The sequence below is a fragment of the Sycon ciliatum genome, chromosome 4, assembly GCF_964019385.1.
Source record: "Sycon ciliatum chromosome 4, ocSycCili1.1, whole genome shotgun sequence".
Classification (NCBI taxonomy): domain Eukaryota; kingdom Metazoa; phylum Porifera; class Calcarea; order Leucosolenida; family Sycettidae; genus Sycon; species Sycon ciliatum.
In genome coordinates this window covers 10,453,928-10,471,079 of record NC_088646.1, presented here as the reverse complement: position 1 = coordinate 10,471,079, position 17,152 = coordinate 10,453,928, and the positions used below count along the sequence as shown (strand labels likewise).

Genomic DNA, 17,152 nt, shown 5'->3' with positions numbered 1-17,152 from the left:
ACACCGTGTAAAATAGCATCCAAAGCTAGTACTCCAGTAGTAGCTGCTCAGGCTAGTACGTGGTAGGAGCTTCTGTGCACGAGCAGCTACAATTTATTTTGTAGATTGTGCAACAAAAACTGCATGCAGCGACCTCGCATCATGTGTCGCGCAGGCCAGGCCATGCAGGGCCTTGCACATGTGCATGACTGACTGTACTGGTCCCCACAGTGCAGCACAGTTTTTTTTAAAGACTCCTGAATCGTATGCGCGCGGGTGACGAGAAACAGAAATAAAAACATGCGGCCTTATACGCTCACGTACGTGCAGCTCTTCACTGAGCTGAGCACGAGCTGAGTGATCGTTGATTTTGTAATTTTTATTTGTAATTTTTATTGTTTTAAGCACGCACACACACACACACACACAGTCGAGCTTGCAACTGAGAAGGTCACCTTAGGGTGGTTGACATGCCGGCCCCTGAAACGCCATGGCTTTGCTCTTGCTCTCGCGGAGTTCCGGGATGGTTCGCATCTCCGTTACAACTGGAGACTACCACACATGCCGTCTACCTGCTCTTGTGGGAGCCAGTTCACCATCGCCCATGTAATGCCTTGAGCTGCAGGGATGTACGCACAGCTCTTCAGAGGGGGGTTACATCGGCATGCATGTAACCGTGCGGCGCGTTGATATCACGACATATCGGTACTCTATGCGTATGCCCATGAAGTGCAAGACGATAATCTGGGGGGGGGGGGGGGTCGTCCGCACCCCTCGACCTCCCCCCCCCCCCCCCCCCCCCCGTACACCCCTGAGCTGCCCGGCGGGTGGGTATGGTACTACCCCAGTATTCACCACAACGAAATTCGAGATGTGACAGCTGGCTTCCTGAGACATTTAGGTCAGCTTCCTAGAGAGCGTCGCCAGCGTAACTCCTACCATGTCAACAGGGAGCCAATATCTCACCGAAAGGACGACACATCGCATGCATGCGCTGGTCGCTCTTCCTTCGATCACTATGGCTGAACGTGATCATAGCACCGACTTGACTGGTGGGCTTGCAGGCGATGGGTAGCAGTTCTGCCATGCTGCACTATGCGTTCACGGTGTGCGGTGTCCTGCAGGGCGCTTGCCTGTTCATTGTCCACTGCTATATGAGCACGGACAGTCGCAAGGAAGCAAAGCACACCGTAAACAGCACCGCTGACAGAGAGACTGCTGAGAGACTGCTTCAAAGCAGTTTGATCCTACTAGTAGTACTACTGACAAAGACATTAGGGAGGTTAAGACGCACGTTACTTCTGACGTGACGCAATTTCACGTCAAATTTGGCGTAAAACTCCAAATTTCGACGTGAGCTGCAGGTCACTCGCGTGTTTTTCGACGCGTGAGCTGAACTTTCGCGCGTTACGTCAGAAATAAAAGTAAATATTGTGTCCGTTCCCGAAGGGAACCCACGCCGGCCACTAATACCCTGTAAGCCCTAGCAGCAGATGCAGAGACTAACAGTGGGGGTGAGTGGATACGTCTCATAACCCCTTTATCTGCATCCATGTACCCCTGTACCCTTTGTGCCTGGCCACAAGTTCCCAGTTGACTGTGGGTTGCAGCACGGCTGGAAAAACCGCTCTCAGGCAGGACTTGAACCAGGTACCTCTCAGTTGACTGTGGGTTGCAGCAAGGCTGGAAAAAACGCTCCCAGGCAGGACTTGAACCAGGTACCTAGTACCTCTCGTATCTCAATCATGGTCTTTGACCAACCCACTGTGCCTGTCTGGTCAGAAATAACGTGCATCTTAACCTCTCTATTGTCTCAGCCGCACTGCCAGTTGCAGAATGCTGCCAGCTTGGTGTCAGTCATATCCAGTAGTGATCTCCCCGTTAGCAGCATGGAGATGAGGAGGCCGTGGTTGGCTATAAAACTTACTTGACCCTGCACACCCTTAGGAAGGTGACCCTGTAATCGCCACACAAAGTGGTTATTGGCTGTCCCAGCCACGTCACATGATTGCTTGGAATAAAACTACTAAAATAATTATTACTCATTTAATACTAGTAGATCTACACTTCTGGCATTACGGGCTGGGCCTACGATTAGGGAGACGATCTGCAGCACGGCCCAAGGCCCAGGCAGAGAGTCTTGTCTGCATGCACTCTACGAACGAGCGCGAGTACACAGACTTGTGGCAAGTAATAGTTGTGCCCACATTTTTCCATGTAATTGTTACAACCTATTAGTATTATTTTTCTTCTACTGTCGACAGTATTCTTCGTTTTCCTCTTGATTCACGTCATCAGATCATAGACTCTGCACTCTGACTTCTGAGTGATAAGTCTATGCCTACAATTATTTTGTAGCCTATGCCTATGCCTAGACTTAGCTATGGCACTAACTGTGTCGCTGTGCCGTCACGAGCGGTACAGCGTCGACGTCCTTCTCGAGTCGTAGGCTTGCCGGCTACACTTGCACTACACCCCAGGGAGTACTAAAACACCGGGTTTTTAGTACTCCCTGCTCCAGCCGCATGCCATGGACGATTGTGCATGGTGTTTCCATGTTGATTATGCTACTCGTTTCATTTGTGCACTTCACTGTCTTCAGTACGCTGCAGTCCATGTCAGTGAGTGGTCAAGATTGTAGATTCTGATGTAAGTGGGTTGTAGCCGTCGCGATCGAGTCAAGTCGTGGTACCTTGCAGGATTTTCCTTTCTCCGACTCGAGTCGTGCTCTGCTTGATGTCTGTTCTGAGGTTTTTGACTGCGTGAGCTGATCTACAGTGATAATAATTATAAAGGCTCTCGCGCTGAGAGATGATTCGCTTAGTTTTGCCAGACGGTGCTTCATGATATGTCGGAGCAGGTGAAGCGAGAGAAGTTTACTGGTGTCTCATAAAAAAAATGATCAGTGCTCCCTGAAAGTGGTGTGGTAGACCTTGTTAGCTTCAATGGCCAATACGTTATCTAACCGTGGAAGCGTCCCGGCGTTTTCCGAAAAGTTCCAGAAGATTGGCTCGTGGTTTAGTGAATTCTCGCAGAGCGAGCAACTCATTCTACTCTATACCTTGTTCTGCAAACTATCAATGGCTGAAGCACGGTTCTCGTTGAATGTTTTGGAGAAGCGGATACAAGGACAACAACCCCCTGACCCATCTTTCATTACCCTGGAAACAGAAGGGAATGATCCAGGTGAGTCTTCGTGTTGCTTTTCAGTTTCTTTCGGTTGTGCGTACGTCATTGCAGTATAAGTATTTTATTATTTGGATGAACTCGATCTATTGCTTTCCTTCTTTTTCACTATTTTTTTTAATTTCGTAGACTACATATCCAGCCTTCAAGCTGTCAGCAGGGAACTTGCCATAAGCGCACTGTTGACTCGCCTTCCTGTTCTAAGGCCAGGAAACATTGCTGCAGTGGATCAATATGCAGTTCTATTGGATTCAGTGATGCAGTCAGTAGTCAAGACTGGACTGCATCGCAACAATGCCATGCAGTTGCTTTCACTAGTCATGGTGCATCCAGCTGTACCTCAGGACCAGCGTGACAACTTAGTCCATTGGCGAGAGAAAATTGAAAATAGCATTCCGGCCACCAATTACAATGGGATGGCACTTGCTGGTCCTGTTCCCCAGCCCAATGCAGTCCCCAATCACTATATGCCTGTGGCGCAAGGACATCTGCATCGCACCTGGCATCAAAACATGGACCAGTATGTTGCTCCACCTCCAGCACCACCTTTGCCGGGTAGCACCCGCTATTCCCCCTCTCATCAGCTGCTCAACGTTCCGCATGTGGATGGCCGAGTACCGATCCGTTCGTCATCCATGCAGGTGGCAGGAGAAATACAGCACATTGATGACAGCATGGAGCGGAATATGAGCCGCTCGCAATCGCTACCTATGCCTGTACGTCCGGGTCCGAGGTCTGCCGGGAACGACAATCAATTTCCAGAACCCCGTCCCGGCATGAAAGGTAATGTAGGCACAGTGTTTGTATTGTACTTTGAAGAACTTCTTAGAAGGTTCACTGGGTGTTTTATATACAAACATGGTGGGCACAGCAGTGACTTTACAGTTGCATCCTGGTAAAAAAGTAGTCGTGCCCCGTACTATTGGAGATGCAACTACTAGAGTTGGCAAGGCATGCATGCACTTTTTCGATGGAATCTGGGAGACTGGGTGATTAAATGGTCTTGGCGGCGGAAAAAAAGCAGAAAGATGTTCATTTCGACGGGATGTGCTCACTTTGTGAATGGAGAATCAGATCATCTCTGTAGTTTGGCCCCTAGCAGAAGCATTTCAACAGAGGATGCCCCACAGCAAGGACCTATTCAGTCCCTGATGTTCCCAATGATACAGCATTGTGTGACCAGTGAAGGTACATGTACTAATATGCCTTTGAATGAAAATGTGCACACATCTGATCATGTATAACAACTATTCTGTACAATTCCCAATTCCGCTTGTATTAGCTTGCATTAGGCAGACTGGCATGCATGAAGCATGGCTGTGGGACTGGCATTCATGAAACGTGGCTGTGTCATGTGCAAGTGCCAGTACACTGCAAAGCGGAAGTACAATGTACACGACTGATTGTACATGCTGCAGTGTTAATTTTGGCTTGAACTATAACATGCCCATCTGAAATCCATATGAATTGTGCACATGCATTTTTGATACATATTGGATATGTGAAGATTGGGTTTACATACAGTGTGTTTCAAAAATATAGACGCATGCTTTCAAAAAACGTTAGGCCAGCGCCTGTACCACATAAAATCTGTGATCACTTTGTGCATAAAAATTTCGAAACTTAGCGTTTGCTATCCGATCTCTTAAAAATCTAAGTATATGAAAGTAATTGGGGGAAGGACCTGAGCAATATTCCGAAAAGAATTCTCAAAAAGCTCCAGCCAAATTTGAAATATTTCAAACTTGCCATGCGTCTATGTTTTTAAAATGGACTGTAGTGACAAATCAACAGATTGAATATACAGTAGTGACATTGTGTTCTCTACCAAAGGAGTGTCATTATATCCAATCTCCACTGTACAGTGTAAGCAGGTCTTGTTATGCTGTTGCCAGCCTTGTGGGTGTGGGTACATCAATCTTGCTACAGTAGCTGTAGATATGTACTTGGTATTACGGGTTGCCAATTAGATCAGGCCATGCGTGTCTGCTGCTCCAACCGAACTATGTTGTGCTCCACTCTAGGGGTTGTAAAATAGTCTTGGTGGGGGTGGACTACCATCTGCGTGCTTGTGTACACCCATTCATAGTCACAAGGAAGTGCTCAGCCCTGTAACTTACATGACGCTTATGCCCAAGATCATTGCCATTGGTCAGTGTTGTACTGTACGAATATGTGTCGTGTGTTGACTGGTGTAGGCTCTGCACATTTCGCAGCCCTACCAGTCCTTACTATTAATTGTGTTCATAGAGCACAGGGGCATGCTTTGCTTGTCTTCTCCCAGGAATATACTACTCCCTGATGTGTGCAGAGGAGGAAGGATCGAAAACTGTTTAGTTCCCTGGTGTCTATACCTGAGAACCTCAGCTTTTCTTTAGAATGCATCTGTCTTTGCTTCCTGTGTATCCGCCGTCTGTTCTATGTGTAGAAGTACCGCATTGGCTTAAGGGCCTTCGTCTCCACAAGTACCAGGACTTGTTTGCAGAGATGAGTTACGAAGAAATGCTCAACCTATCTGATGAAACTCTCACGAGGAGGGTATGGTTTCTAATTGTTACTGTATATCCGTGCCTTTAACGCTATGGCCTTATATTCGAAACACCGCTGCTTCCCTATCTATTTTAGATGTATACCGACTAGTCACTACATAAAAGTCGTCCACACAGAAATTTCAATCTAAATCCACTTGTTTACCCTTTCTGCTGGGCTGGAAGTTTGTTAGTATAGTTCTCGTTTCTTCATTTTTACAAAACATAGTTCAGATGTTATCTCATTTATAAAGCCATGGCTTTATAACTGAGACTGGCTTTGTAATCGAATATACCTGCCGTTTTTGAAGACATTTTAGAGATGAATTTTTGATCTATACTGCCTCCAGCCTCCTTGGCAATAGACACTATCAGTCCAAACTCAACTTGACGTGAGTGTGTGTGTGTGTGTGTATGTGTGTGTGTGATGTGTATTATTTTCTGTTCATCCGCAGGGTGTGACGACTGGAGCTCGTCACAAAATCTTGGTCAGCCTTCAGAGGCTACGGACGCGACGAGAAACACTTATTCATATGGCCAGGGTAAGTGCGCTTGTACAGACTGCCGCTCATTTATTCGCTCATGCTTAACCTTCCTAGGGGCTCCCGTAAGAAGACCATAGGTCTGTGGGAAACACCCTAGTAAAATAAAAGTTAATAATAGTAATAAGTCTGAGAGTAATCTCTGCATGTGCATCTGGGTGGCCAAAGTGCATTGGGAGGCGATTCACACTGCTTTGTCAGCTACGTGGATTGGGCGGTTGCCTTGCACCAGTCACGATCTGTGTCATTCAGATCTGCCCGCAATGGCTGCTATAGGGGCCGGGTTTCGCTGCGACCCCTTCCCAGATACCGTAAAAGCCCGTGTTTAGGCCCCGGGCGTATAGAACAGCAGCCTCGATTTCCTGGGCGTATACAAGGGTACGGGGCGTTATTTTGGAACCGGGCGTATACTTGGAATAGGGATAGCAGTAAGTATTGGGTATCAGTACCTGTGCATGTACTGGTGTTTCTGGCATACCTGGGCGTATACATGGGCATGGGCGCTATTTTGAAACAAAAATGATGACTTCCCCTGGCTGGGCGTGTACACAGAGGGTGGGTGTAATTTTGAGTGGGCGTATACAGGGGCTTTTACGGTACTTCGATAGTACAGAATTCTGTGAAGAATTGACTGACTTACGAACGTTTGAGTGCCTGTACCGTTGCGTTCTGAAACATGGCATGGGGCCTAAAGCTGGATTAACAGATGCTCTCTTTTTTTTGCAATGCACGATGCGATGCAGAAGTGCAATCCGAACTCACGACACACCATTCACGGAAGAAGTCAGTGATGCAACGTCGCCTGGCTTATGTGCCTCAAAGTGCACTGCAGGGGTGTACGACTATTTGGCACTCGGTTACCTGGGTACATTCTTACAAGTCTACCAGCAACACTTGCCTAGCGTACTTCATTTACTGTAAAAGAGGTCCAAATCGCAAAGTTGAGCCAAGCTCGACTTCTGAGATCAGCCAGTTGCGACGGCTGCGCAATAAGGGTGCGATTTGGGCATTTCCCGGTTTCGTGGCCGTCTCCAAATATTCTCTAAAGGCCAGTTTGCGGTAATTCCTGTAGTGCAGGTTCTTTTGTTCTGTGCCTTTCGTTTCTTTAGCAGTATACTGATGCTGGTCAATTTCTGCTTCTGTTCTGATGATACTATTTTTTTTACACTTGTTAGGATGTGGAGAATCCAAGTAGGCTGATAAATGTCATCACTGACCTGAAGCAGCTCATTAACTCGCCCATGAAGCCGTACAGTCCAGCCCATGCGGTGTCGTCTGCGTCCTCGCCCGAGTCCTCTCTGCCTCCGGACGCTGCCTCCTGTGTCTCTTTGCCAGCTCAGCTGCAGCCGCCAGTGGGTGCACCGCCGCTGCATGGTGCTAGCAATGGCTTAGATAGTGGAGGTTCGCGCACGTCGCCAGTGTTCGACTCTTCCTCCTCCAATGCCAGTGCTCAGTGGCCCGGTGTTGAACGCCAGGAGAGTGATGGCAGTGCTGCAGCAGCTTGTGCTGATGTCTTTGAGCAAGGCGACAATGGCTCCAGAGCACCGGCGAAGAACTCCATCTCATCTGTCAGTTCGGTGGGAAGTTCGAACAGCTCTAGCAGCCAACAGGGTAGTGATGTTGCTCCGTCGCCATCGCCTGCGGATGGCATGGAACAAGACGAACTGCCGGTATTGACCCTTGAGGTTGTTGTAAAAGGTAGGACGTGTGTGTGTGTGTGTGTGTGTGCATGGAAGTGTGCAAGGAAGTGTGTGCATATGTGCATGTTTTTATGCATGTGTGTGCGTGCATGCCAACCTGTCGGAAGGCTGTCTGCTTGGCACAATTTTGAAGGTGGTCTAGTTCTGCTCCACTGCCCAGTATGTCATTCGTTATCATGTCTTGAGGCTGCCGGTATGTTCACTGGCTTTGGGCTGCAAGTACTCGCTTGCCGAGGCTTGTTGGTTTAAAGAGAACTCTAGTTATGTCTCGATGTACAGTACTGTCAGGCGCCGAAGAATTGGGGGTCAGGGTTCTAGCCTAGCCCGTTCTTATTTTAGCGAACACAGCAGTTTCGTTCTTATTCGATGGTACAGTCTTACATGTACATTTATGCAGAGTTATATGTCTGAGTGTACATTACGCTTTCCATTCTTGCCTGCAATAATCCTGCCTAGACCGTTCGAATTGGTGAAATTCTAGCCTGGCCGTTCTTCGGCGGTCCGTTCTTCGGCGCCCGACAGTACTGTGCTCCGGATGGTTTAAGTCAGGATGGAGTTCAAGGTAGTCGATTCATGGCTTCGCCAGTTTCTGGCATATGGATTGGGGGCTGTTTCGTGGCAAAAATCTCTATCTGTCTCTTTTAGATCTTGTCAGCTATCCTTTCAAGATGGTATTTGGTATAGAGAAAATCACCCACTGCCAGTTTCGGTGCAATTTCTGATTTGCATGCACTTCCTGTGCTTCTCTTGCGACGAGCGGACGTACATGATGTGGTAGTAATGTTATGTGTGTGTGTGTGTGTGTGTGTGTGTGTGTGTGTGTGTGTGTGTGTGTGTGTATGCGCACGCTCGGTAGGCAGAGTTGATTAGAAAATCTCAAGATTATCCTCAGCGACCATATTTTTCAAGTTCTGTGTTCTGTAATTTTCGGTGTACTTTTATTGTCGGTACTTTTCGTGTGTCTGTTTTATACCTAGAATTTCAATACACCAAACAAACACTAACGCACATCCAATAGGGAACTGCTTCTCTGTACCTACAATTTCTGAGCATCTAAAATTTCTGAAATCAGAGTATATGCTACCTCCTTCAGATTTGTGTTGCGGGTCGTGCGATGTACAGTCTAGTTGTGGCAAGTGAAATCAGACACTTGCCATAGGGGACAGCGCCACAAATGGACATCAATGATGTAATGCATTGCACCTAATTTGTACTATAGAGCCGTATGCATCCCAAACAGATCGAAAGGTCACAGCGTAGATACACACAGGTCACAAATATGGTACACATAAGGAATATTGACATCCAATCCCCATTCATTTTTGCCAGCACCTTTTGAACCTTGACTGTGATGAGTACGAGTTTTGTCATCAGACAGATAAAGTTGTATGTAACACATGTACTGTACGTATGCAGGGCTGCAGACTGCATGGTGCAGTCCCTTTTGTCAAGTGTCGGATTTCACTTGCCACAACTGTAGATTGAACATAACTTAGCCTGGATTTTGATAACTCATCTGTGCTGAGGCCAAGTGAGGTGCTATTCTTATGCAAACATGGTAGGTACCGGTAGTATTTTCTGGGACTTTTCTCTGTTGCTTGCATCTGTTCCGGTGCGCACTATCCAACCAGTTTTTTGCCCTTTGTTCTTTGCCTTTAGCCTGCCAGCAGCTGTGCGACTGTGCTGCAGATGAGGACATGTGCACTGCATTCTTGTCCATAGTGGACAGGGCAATGACTCATGAGGTATGTGCCATCTCACTAGGCCGCTCGTGTAGCTGGTACTTTGACGCAGAGTCCGTTGCCTTTCAAGTTTCAGGCGTCTATTTTTTATATCTTTTTGTGACCCAGTAGTGCCTAGCCAGGCAATGCTGCATTGAATCGTATCTTGGGTGAGGTGCTAGCACATAGCAATATCATGTCATGCATTTCTGCTTCTGTTCATGGATTCCCCAGAGGCCTTCGCCTTGTGACTGCTTTCCGGGGAAAGATGTCAATGAGTTCTGCTGGACGTCATATGTATTCTTGCATGCTGTATTCCATATTTCCCCGATTTTAACCCTTTATTACCGGATTACCGCCTGCTACAGAATTACAAATTTCAGCACAATTTTCAAATTCACCAGGTCATAACTTTAGTCTTCTTCGCTTGACTTCCACAATCTAGGGCTCGTTGGAAAGCTCTTGGCGAGAACGATGCCAGGATACCAAGCTCCATTATCCAGCCACCACAAATCAGGCACGGTAACACAGCAAAGTCGGCTCCAAGCGTGACATGCAAGCAAATTCGTCCCACCAACGCCATTCACTCTTTTTCTTTGCAGAACGCTCAATTTTTTTCAAGATCATTCAAACTTCAGTCGACTACGTCATTATCATGTTTTCAGTCCCTCGAAGAGCACGTGAAATGGGATTTCCCCCAAAAATGGCGAAGAGATCGATCAAAAAATTGAATTTGCCGAGATAAGAATACTGCGCGATATCTCTGGAGTCCGACATCGTAACTCTTCGATGATTGTTGCATTGGACAGCTTGGAGTTTCCGCTACCACGTAGACCCTTCGGTTGTTGAATTTGCACTAGAAGCGATGGAGTTACGAAGGTTTTAGTAATCGATCATATAATTATGATCCAAAGTCTGCAGGTCGGTAGTAAAGGGTTAAGGCGCTCTTGACTATATGCCACACCCCTATCATCATGTCTTAGCCACATTGCTTCAATATACACATGTACTGTATTCGGTATCGCATACGGCATATTTTTGATTTACTACTATTCGCTTGTGTAGCAAGCCATGCTTGATTGTAAGTCGCACTTCTTTATTCGGCCTTTAAGTTCAGCGTAAAAAGGTGTGACTTTTAATCTTGGCAGTGCTGTGCTGCTGTTTCTCTGTGCTTTCTTTGGGCAGCGGGATGCCATTGTTGCTATGTGTGCCACTTGGATTTATTGCTATCTCACTTCTTTTCTGTACCACAGGCTTTCACAGCTGATCATCGGCGTCTCCTCTTCACCGTCAGGCAGAAGTGCAATGCTGCCACTCGGATTGCACAACGCAAGAACCTTCATGATCAGCGCTTCATGCGCACGTGAGTGGTTGGCCCTCTTTTTCTTGGTGACCGTTGACTTGTTAGTGTCTCCTTTTCCACGTGAGCTTGCACATGTGGAACCTGCTCGTACTTGAGTGAAATGTGAGCGTTGTGCTGACGTCTGGCAGAATTTGCCCTTTCATTCAAATGGCTCCAGCTTCAACTAGCGCTGTTCTTAAATCAAATCCTGATGAGTGCCTCTGGTCTATCTTGTTGTTGCTACTGCTTCTGTTCTTTGACGTGTAGTTCCAACTGGCTACCCAATGTGCCCGGCGTGCCTGGATATCATCCAGGACTACCCTTGGCTGCCTCAGCCCAGCCACTACCCAGGAACCTACCGCCACCGTCAACGCCCACAGCTGCTGCAGCGGCGGTCATTGCTTCAGCGGCGGCTATCCAGAATGCGTCTCACCGGCGTCGGGGCTACGAGCGGCAGAATGCTCGCAACAGCACAGTGCCACAGCCGCCGCCACCGCATGCCGGTATGCAAGTGCCGCCGCCACCACCACCTGTTGCCATGCAACAGATGCCTCCCAGCGTAGGGCCACCGCCTGCACAGCTCGCGAACCCGTTTGGGGCACCAGGGTCTGGCCGGCGTTCCCAGGGAATGCCTCCTGTTCTTATGCCAGACAATGTAAGTTACTCAATTGCTGGTATTCCTCTCTGTCCATGGGGGGGGGGGGGGGGGGGGGCAATGCTATCTGATTTTTCCTAAAGGAGCATCTAGAAATTCCGGACTTTTGTTTCCTAATGATCATGTAAGCACTTTAACCCTCCTCCTCCTCCTCTGAACGACCAGCCATCGAGCATCATGACGCTGCAATGTTGTACAATCGGAATATTCTGACTGGTATTTCCAACGAACAGCACTCTCTCTCTCTTTCTCTCTCTCTCTCTCTTCCCTTCCGCGAGCTCTGGATTTTTGAGACGTCTACATTGTAATAGGGGTGTGACTTTGGTTTATATGTGTTGTCCGTCCTCTTGATTCAAGTCCTATGTGTGTGTGTCTTGCTGTCATTAGGACCGTGCTGAGGTTTGGGCCACTCCATCTGACTATTCCAATCTTCTTCCTCCGGATGCAGATACACAGCCACACACAGTGTCTGGTGAGTATTCTCTCCATCTCTACTCACCCTCTGTGTCAGATCGTCGCGTGTGCACACACCTCATGTTGTGGAGGTATTTTCTTTGAGCTGTTGTGTTCTTTTGATGCAGCTTAGATTCGTATTGTAATAGACATCATTGTAAATTGATCCCACCGTCTAATTTACTTTTTTATGGATACTCAATCTGCAGTCAGAACTATTTTATCCTTTGTGAACTAATCAGCGCAGAAAAAAATGAGGCCGAACCTGATTTATTTATGGGTACAAAAGCAGAGAGGTTCCGGGCTGTCCAAGAGAGCCGAAAGGCCTTCTTTTCTGATGATCGCTTAGTGCGTGAAACTCGGAGTAAAACCCTTTTTTCATCCTCTTAATAGTATTGTTTGTATTATTTATGTGCACATGTACTTGTACTTGAAGTGCATACGGCTGATCTTGTTGTTGTATCCTCATACCTCTGAGCGCTCCTTGGCTGGGTGCTAGAACTGGTGGCGATGGTGGTAGTAGCAGTGTTGCTGTTGCCGCTGTCGCTGGTATCAATTTCTATTCGCAAACACGATTTGCAGCTAAGTGTCCTCTAGATCTAAGTCCATTGTATTGCTTCACATCTCATTACCAGTGGCTACCCCTCTTCGATTCCGGGCGAATGGCCGCAGAATGAAGTGTGTAAAGAAGTCTCACGAGCCTTGTTCTAGATAGTGTGTACATGTTCTTTGCTTGCTGTTGTGCTGTTACAGGTCCTAACAGTGGTATAGCAGCAGCTGCTGCTGCTGCCGCCGCCGCTGCAGCTGCAGCTTCGGCTGGCAATATTCCAGTTCGCATGACTAACGGTGCTAGCATTCTACCGCATCCTGGATCTGCGGCTCTGGAAGGCGCCGTCGCTGCCGCCGCCACTGGCTTTGATATGTCAGCAGCTGCTGCAATGTCCTCTGCTGGGCACGGCAGTGTGAATGGCGTGTCATTCCCAACTGCCCAGGACAAGTACATGGAACATCTGTGTAAAGCCATGACCGATCATGCTCTCGACGGTAAGCAACAATACTGCTGTTTTGTTACCTTTTGTTCGTCTCTTGATGCCGTGTCACCAAAATCCCTTTTGCTACATCCATGTTACCCTTGTGCCAGGCCACGAGTTCCCAATTCACTGGGTTGCTGCACGGTCGGAAAGGTCCACCCACTTTCCAGCGGCAGGACCTGATCCTTGTGGTGACTCTTGTTTCTCAGTCTTGCTTGTAGACCAATACACTGTGCCTGACTCGATGTTAGTGTTTGAAAGAGAACTCCGCTGCCAGCATGCTCATCAGTTTCGGGAGCCACTTCGAATGGACTCCGTGCTCGCCCCTTTTGTTGGAATTAGTATCAGCATGTTGATACGCTGAGTATCCAACAATTGCGTACTGCAGCTGCTACTCTTTCGATAAATTTCAATTGTTCTTGTTCTATCGGTCAGTGCCACGTAGCATTTTCAAGCCGTATCCATTTTACAGGTGGGTGGACGGCAACGACCATGAGGGTTGCTGCAGATGTACAGTTGCGCTCGGTGAAATCCGACCCAGAGTGTACATCTGGCGGCGTCAGTTCGCACGCCATTGTCGTCCTGGAAGTGGCGCGAATGTGGCTGGACGTACGCATGTAAAAAATACCATGATGTAATCGGGACGTGTCCAGGGCGCCAGCTTTGCACTTTGAGTCAGAATTCAGTGAGCGCAACTGTAGTAAACATTGAGTGAGTGATTAAGGACCACTCCCTACTTCCACATGTAACTGACCAAGCACTGTCGTGTTTGCTTGCTTGCTGCTTTGCTGCTGTTTGTGTGTTTGCATTGGTCTTTGTCCAATGTTCTGTTAATCCCGTGCAGAAAAGAGTGATCGAGATCAGCGTTAGTGTTAACCCGTAAACTTTAGTACGTCACCTCCAGGTTTTTCTGTCTCTCTGGCTAGAGCGTTCTTCTTTGCCACTGCCGCCATAGCTTACACCCCATCAAGCCAGCTGTCATCCAAGTCTGTTCTATATATTGCGCTAACCCGGAAACAAACATTTGGTAATATGTGTATAGTCTGTGTCTCAGCCCACACTCCACACTCGGCTGGGCCGAGCTCCCTTTGTCTCCCTTCCTGTTGTGACGATGGTATATGTAGCTGTTCTACGCATGGTGATCATCACCTTGGATTCATCAGTAGCTATCGTACTATACAACACACGTAGCCAGTAGTGAAGTAAGCGTAGGCGGTTTGTTTGCGTTCTTAGACTTGTGTATCGTAATGTGCTGTGCAACATGCTGTGCCTTGGTGACATGCTGCTTGAACCTGTGCCAAATTGATCCCTGCTTTCAACCCGCCTGCCCTCTCTCTCTCTCTCTCTCTCTCTCTCTCTCTCTCTCTCTCTCCCCCCCCCCCCCCCCGTCTGTTTCTCCACTCTCTGCCTCGATCTCTCTGTCTCGGTCACACATCCATCACTGTTTTCTTTGAAGAGCTGGCCTTTTCTGCTGTCTGCATCGTGGACGATGTTTGGTGTTGCTCTTTCAGGCGTTGTTCTGGCTACTTTAGCTGTGCTCTTGTTGCCACTGTCACAGCCATCTCATGCAGTAGTACACCCAGTACCCACCCTCTCATGATCACTCTTCACTCGATTTCCATCCATGCTCTCCCCTGGCTGTAACTTAAACTCATGCATCCTCTCTATAATTCAGATGTTGCTGTCTTTTTCGGTGATTTGCTTGTCGTGTTGTTTTCATTTTACATGCAATCGTGATGGCAACTGCTGAGCATCACTCAGTCATTGTGCTTTGAAGTCCTATATTTGTCACCACACACCATTGACATTGTTCTATTATTGTTGCATGTTTTGTCTAGCCTATATCCGATGTAAACCCTGTTGTGGCGCTCTGGGAGCTGCTCACTCTCTCGTTCAGTTACTGCGTGCAGTGCTGCTGGTGCTCCTACTTCTGCTGCTAATATTTTATGAGTGTGTGTGCGCGTGTGAGTGTGTGTGTGCGTGCGCGTGTGTGTGAATATGTATGGTCTCAGATTGCAAACACATGACGCTGTGCGCTTATATTGCCACCACTTGCTCTGTCATTCCTAGCTTATTTGTGATATCTCCGTGACGTATGATTTCACTCCCTCCCCCCCCTCCTTTTTCTTTTCTTTTTATATCTATGTAAAGAAGAGCTGGTGCTCCCATTTGGCCATGGTAGAATCCGATTTGTAGTAAGAATTCAAAACCTGCTGCTTGTTGTGCACGTACGTATCCGTTATATTGACTTCTTCAGATTTACCTTTTTTTCTATTGTCTGTGTCTGTGGCACTGTCTGGATATCTGTGATGTCTTTGGATGGACTGCCATCCCTCTGGCTAGGGAGTTTTTTTTGTATGGTATATCTACCATGAAGTCTTGTTCATCTCTGTTGCTTTGCTCACAACCTGGGTCACCTACGCTATATCAAAATGAAAACACGTATGCTTCTGGTTGCTCTGCTGTGTGGGTGTTTGTGTGTGTTTGTGTGTGTGGGTGCGTATGTGTTTGTGTGTGTTTGTGTGCATATGGGTGTATGTGTATGGGCCACAGGTTGTTGTTCAGTTGGTGCATTTATGGTGCACCGGTGGCTTAGCTGTGTCTGCTGCCATCAGGCTCAGTTATCTGGCGCTGTGGGCATAGTATGTACCAGGGACACGGTTGACACGCTTGTCTAGTATTTTGATGACTCCCTGGTACTATCCCAATATTGACATTAGTCACATTACAAGAAGAGTCGGAACATTTGCGCCTGTTTTAGTTCGTGTTTCGCGAGCACATACTGTACACAATCATTTGCACCAGGATATTTTCGCGATTGGAGTCAAGCAGGGAGTCAAGTTCCTCAGTTTCTTTACTACCGTTTTACGTTTCACACTGGCTTACTTTTGCGATCTTACACCAGTCGCGAAAACCGCGAAGGCCTCAGGATTGCACAGGTTTCCGGGTTTACACTGTTTACAGTACATTGACTATGGACTCTTGATTATTTACATACGTTATTGGTACCGGTATAACCAAGAGTACTCTTGGTATAACCAAGAGTACTCTTGGTATAACTTATTACTGTAGTATAATTTTATAAAGGCTTCAGTAGATCTACTAATTTTTAGAACCCTGCATTATGATACTATGGTCCAAGAGCACATAAGGTCTGGGAATTCGTCTGTCTTGATAGCACCAAGATTACATACCCCCCCCCCCCCCGCGGTTATTTATGACTCTTGATAGCACCAGAGTATGATTATAAGCAAGAGTATGATCATTGCTCCCACTGAGCTTATTTACTCACATGTAGATGCTGTACCGGTATACCATTCATTTGGATGAACTATACCTCGGTTATAAAGTACAGGCTTTCTTGGAGATATGTTATACCAAGAGTACTCGTACATAACCATAATGTACTCTTGGTTATACCAAGAGTACATTATGGTTATGTACTCTTGGGGTGCGTTCTATTATTCTCTAGCTTCTGGAAGAAGAAGAAAAGAGAAGTCGAAGAAACCCGCGTGTTAGAACAAAATGGCGTCACGATTTATTGAAAGTGGTATACGATCGTACGATCGATCGAGTGTTCAAAACCATTAATTTGAACTTCATACTGTTCGTCTTCTTTTTGACATGCTCTCTTTCCATCGTCCTTAGCTTTTGTTTGTTGTGAGCTGTTTTGGCTTTATCCTATACCTCTGGGGGATGCCAAGTGATGGTTTTGAGAGGCTGGTGATGGCTGCGAGCGAGAGTTTGCCGATCGGCGTCGTCCTCGCCATAACGATGAAAATACTAGTTACTGCGCACCTGGCAGATATCACAACCCGTCGGAGCGTCCAGGAGCAAAGGAATCTTGAGTTTTCAGTGATTGATTGATTTTATAGGATGGAATCGAGTTCCTCCAGCATCGTATACGGTATAGCCCACCGTCGGTGGATGACCGGTGTAAACGCGAAAACGGTTCCTCCGCGAAAATGGTTCCAGGCATACACCGGTTTCCCCCTGGAATCCACAGCCCACTAAT

The 17,152-nt window shown here is 47.3% G+C and overlaps 1 protein-coding gene across 1 annotated transcript; it reads left to right on the top strand.

The window, feature by feature from the left end:
- The first annotated feature begins 2,591 nt into the window (after nucleotides 1-2,591).
- Nucleotides 2,592-15,582, top strand: LOC135814410 (protein Smaug homolog 2-like). Its single transcript, XM_065327529.1, has 11 exons — nucleotides 2,592-3,165; nucleotides 3,295-3,948; nucleotides 5,594-5,703; nucleotides 6,149-6,235; nucleotides 7,411-7,933; nucleotides 9,595-9,680; nucleotides 10,910-11,019; nucleotides 11,266-11,653; nucleotides 12,041-12,125; nucleotides 12,860-13,150; nucleotides 13,982-15,582. The coding sequence occupies exons 1-11, from the start codon at nucleotides 2,925-2,927 to the stop codon at nucleotides 14,005-14,007; spliced, it is 2,601 nt and encodes an 866-aa protein (XP_065183601.1). The 5' UTR covers nucleotides 2,592-2,924; the 3' UTR covers nucleotides 14,008-15,582.
- Nucleotides 15,583-17,152: the final 1,570 nt, after the last annotated feature.

Excerpts from the sequence above, each read along its gene's own strand:
- LOC135814410 (XM_065327529.1), top strand. The coding sequence starts at position 2,925 with ATGGCCAATACGTTATCTAACCGTGGAAGCGTCCCGGCGTTTTCCGAA. Across the intron at positions 5,704-6,148 it reads ATGAAACTCTCACGAGGAGG|GGTGTGACGACTGGAGCTCG; the intron begins GTATGGTTTCTA and ends GTTCATCCGCAG. Across the intron at positions 11,654-12,040 it reads CTGTTCTTATGCCAGACAAT|GACCGTGCTGAGGTTTGGGC; the intron begins GTAAGTTACTCA and ends TGCTGTCATTAG.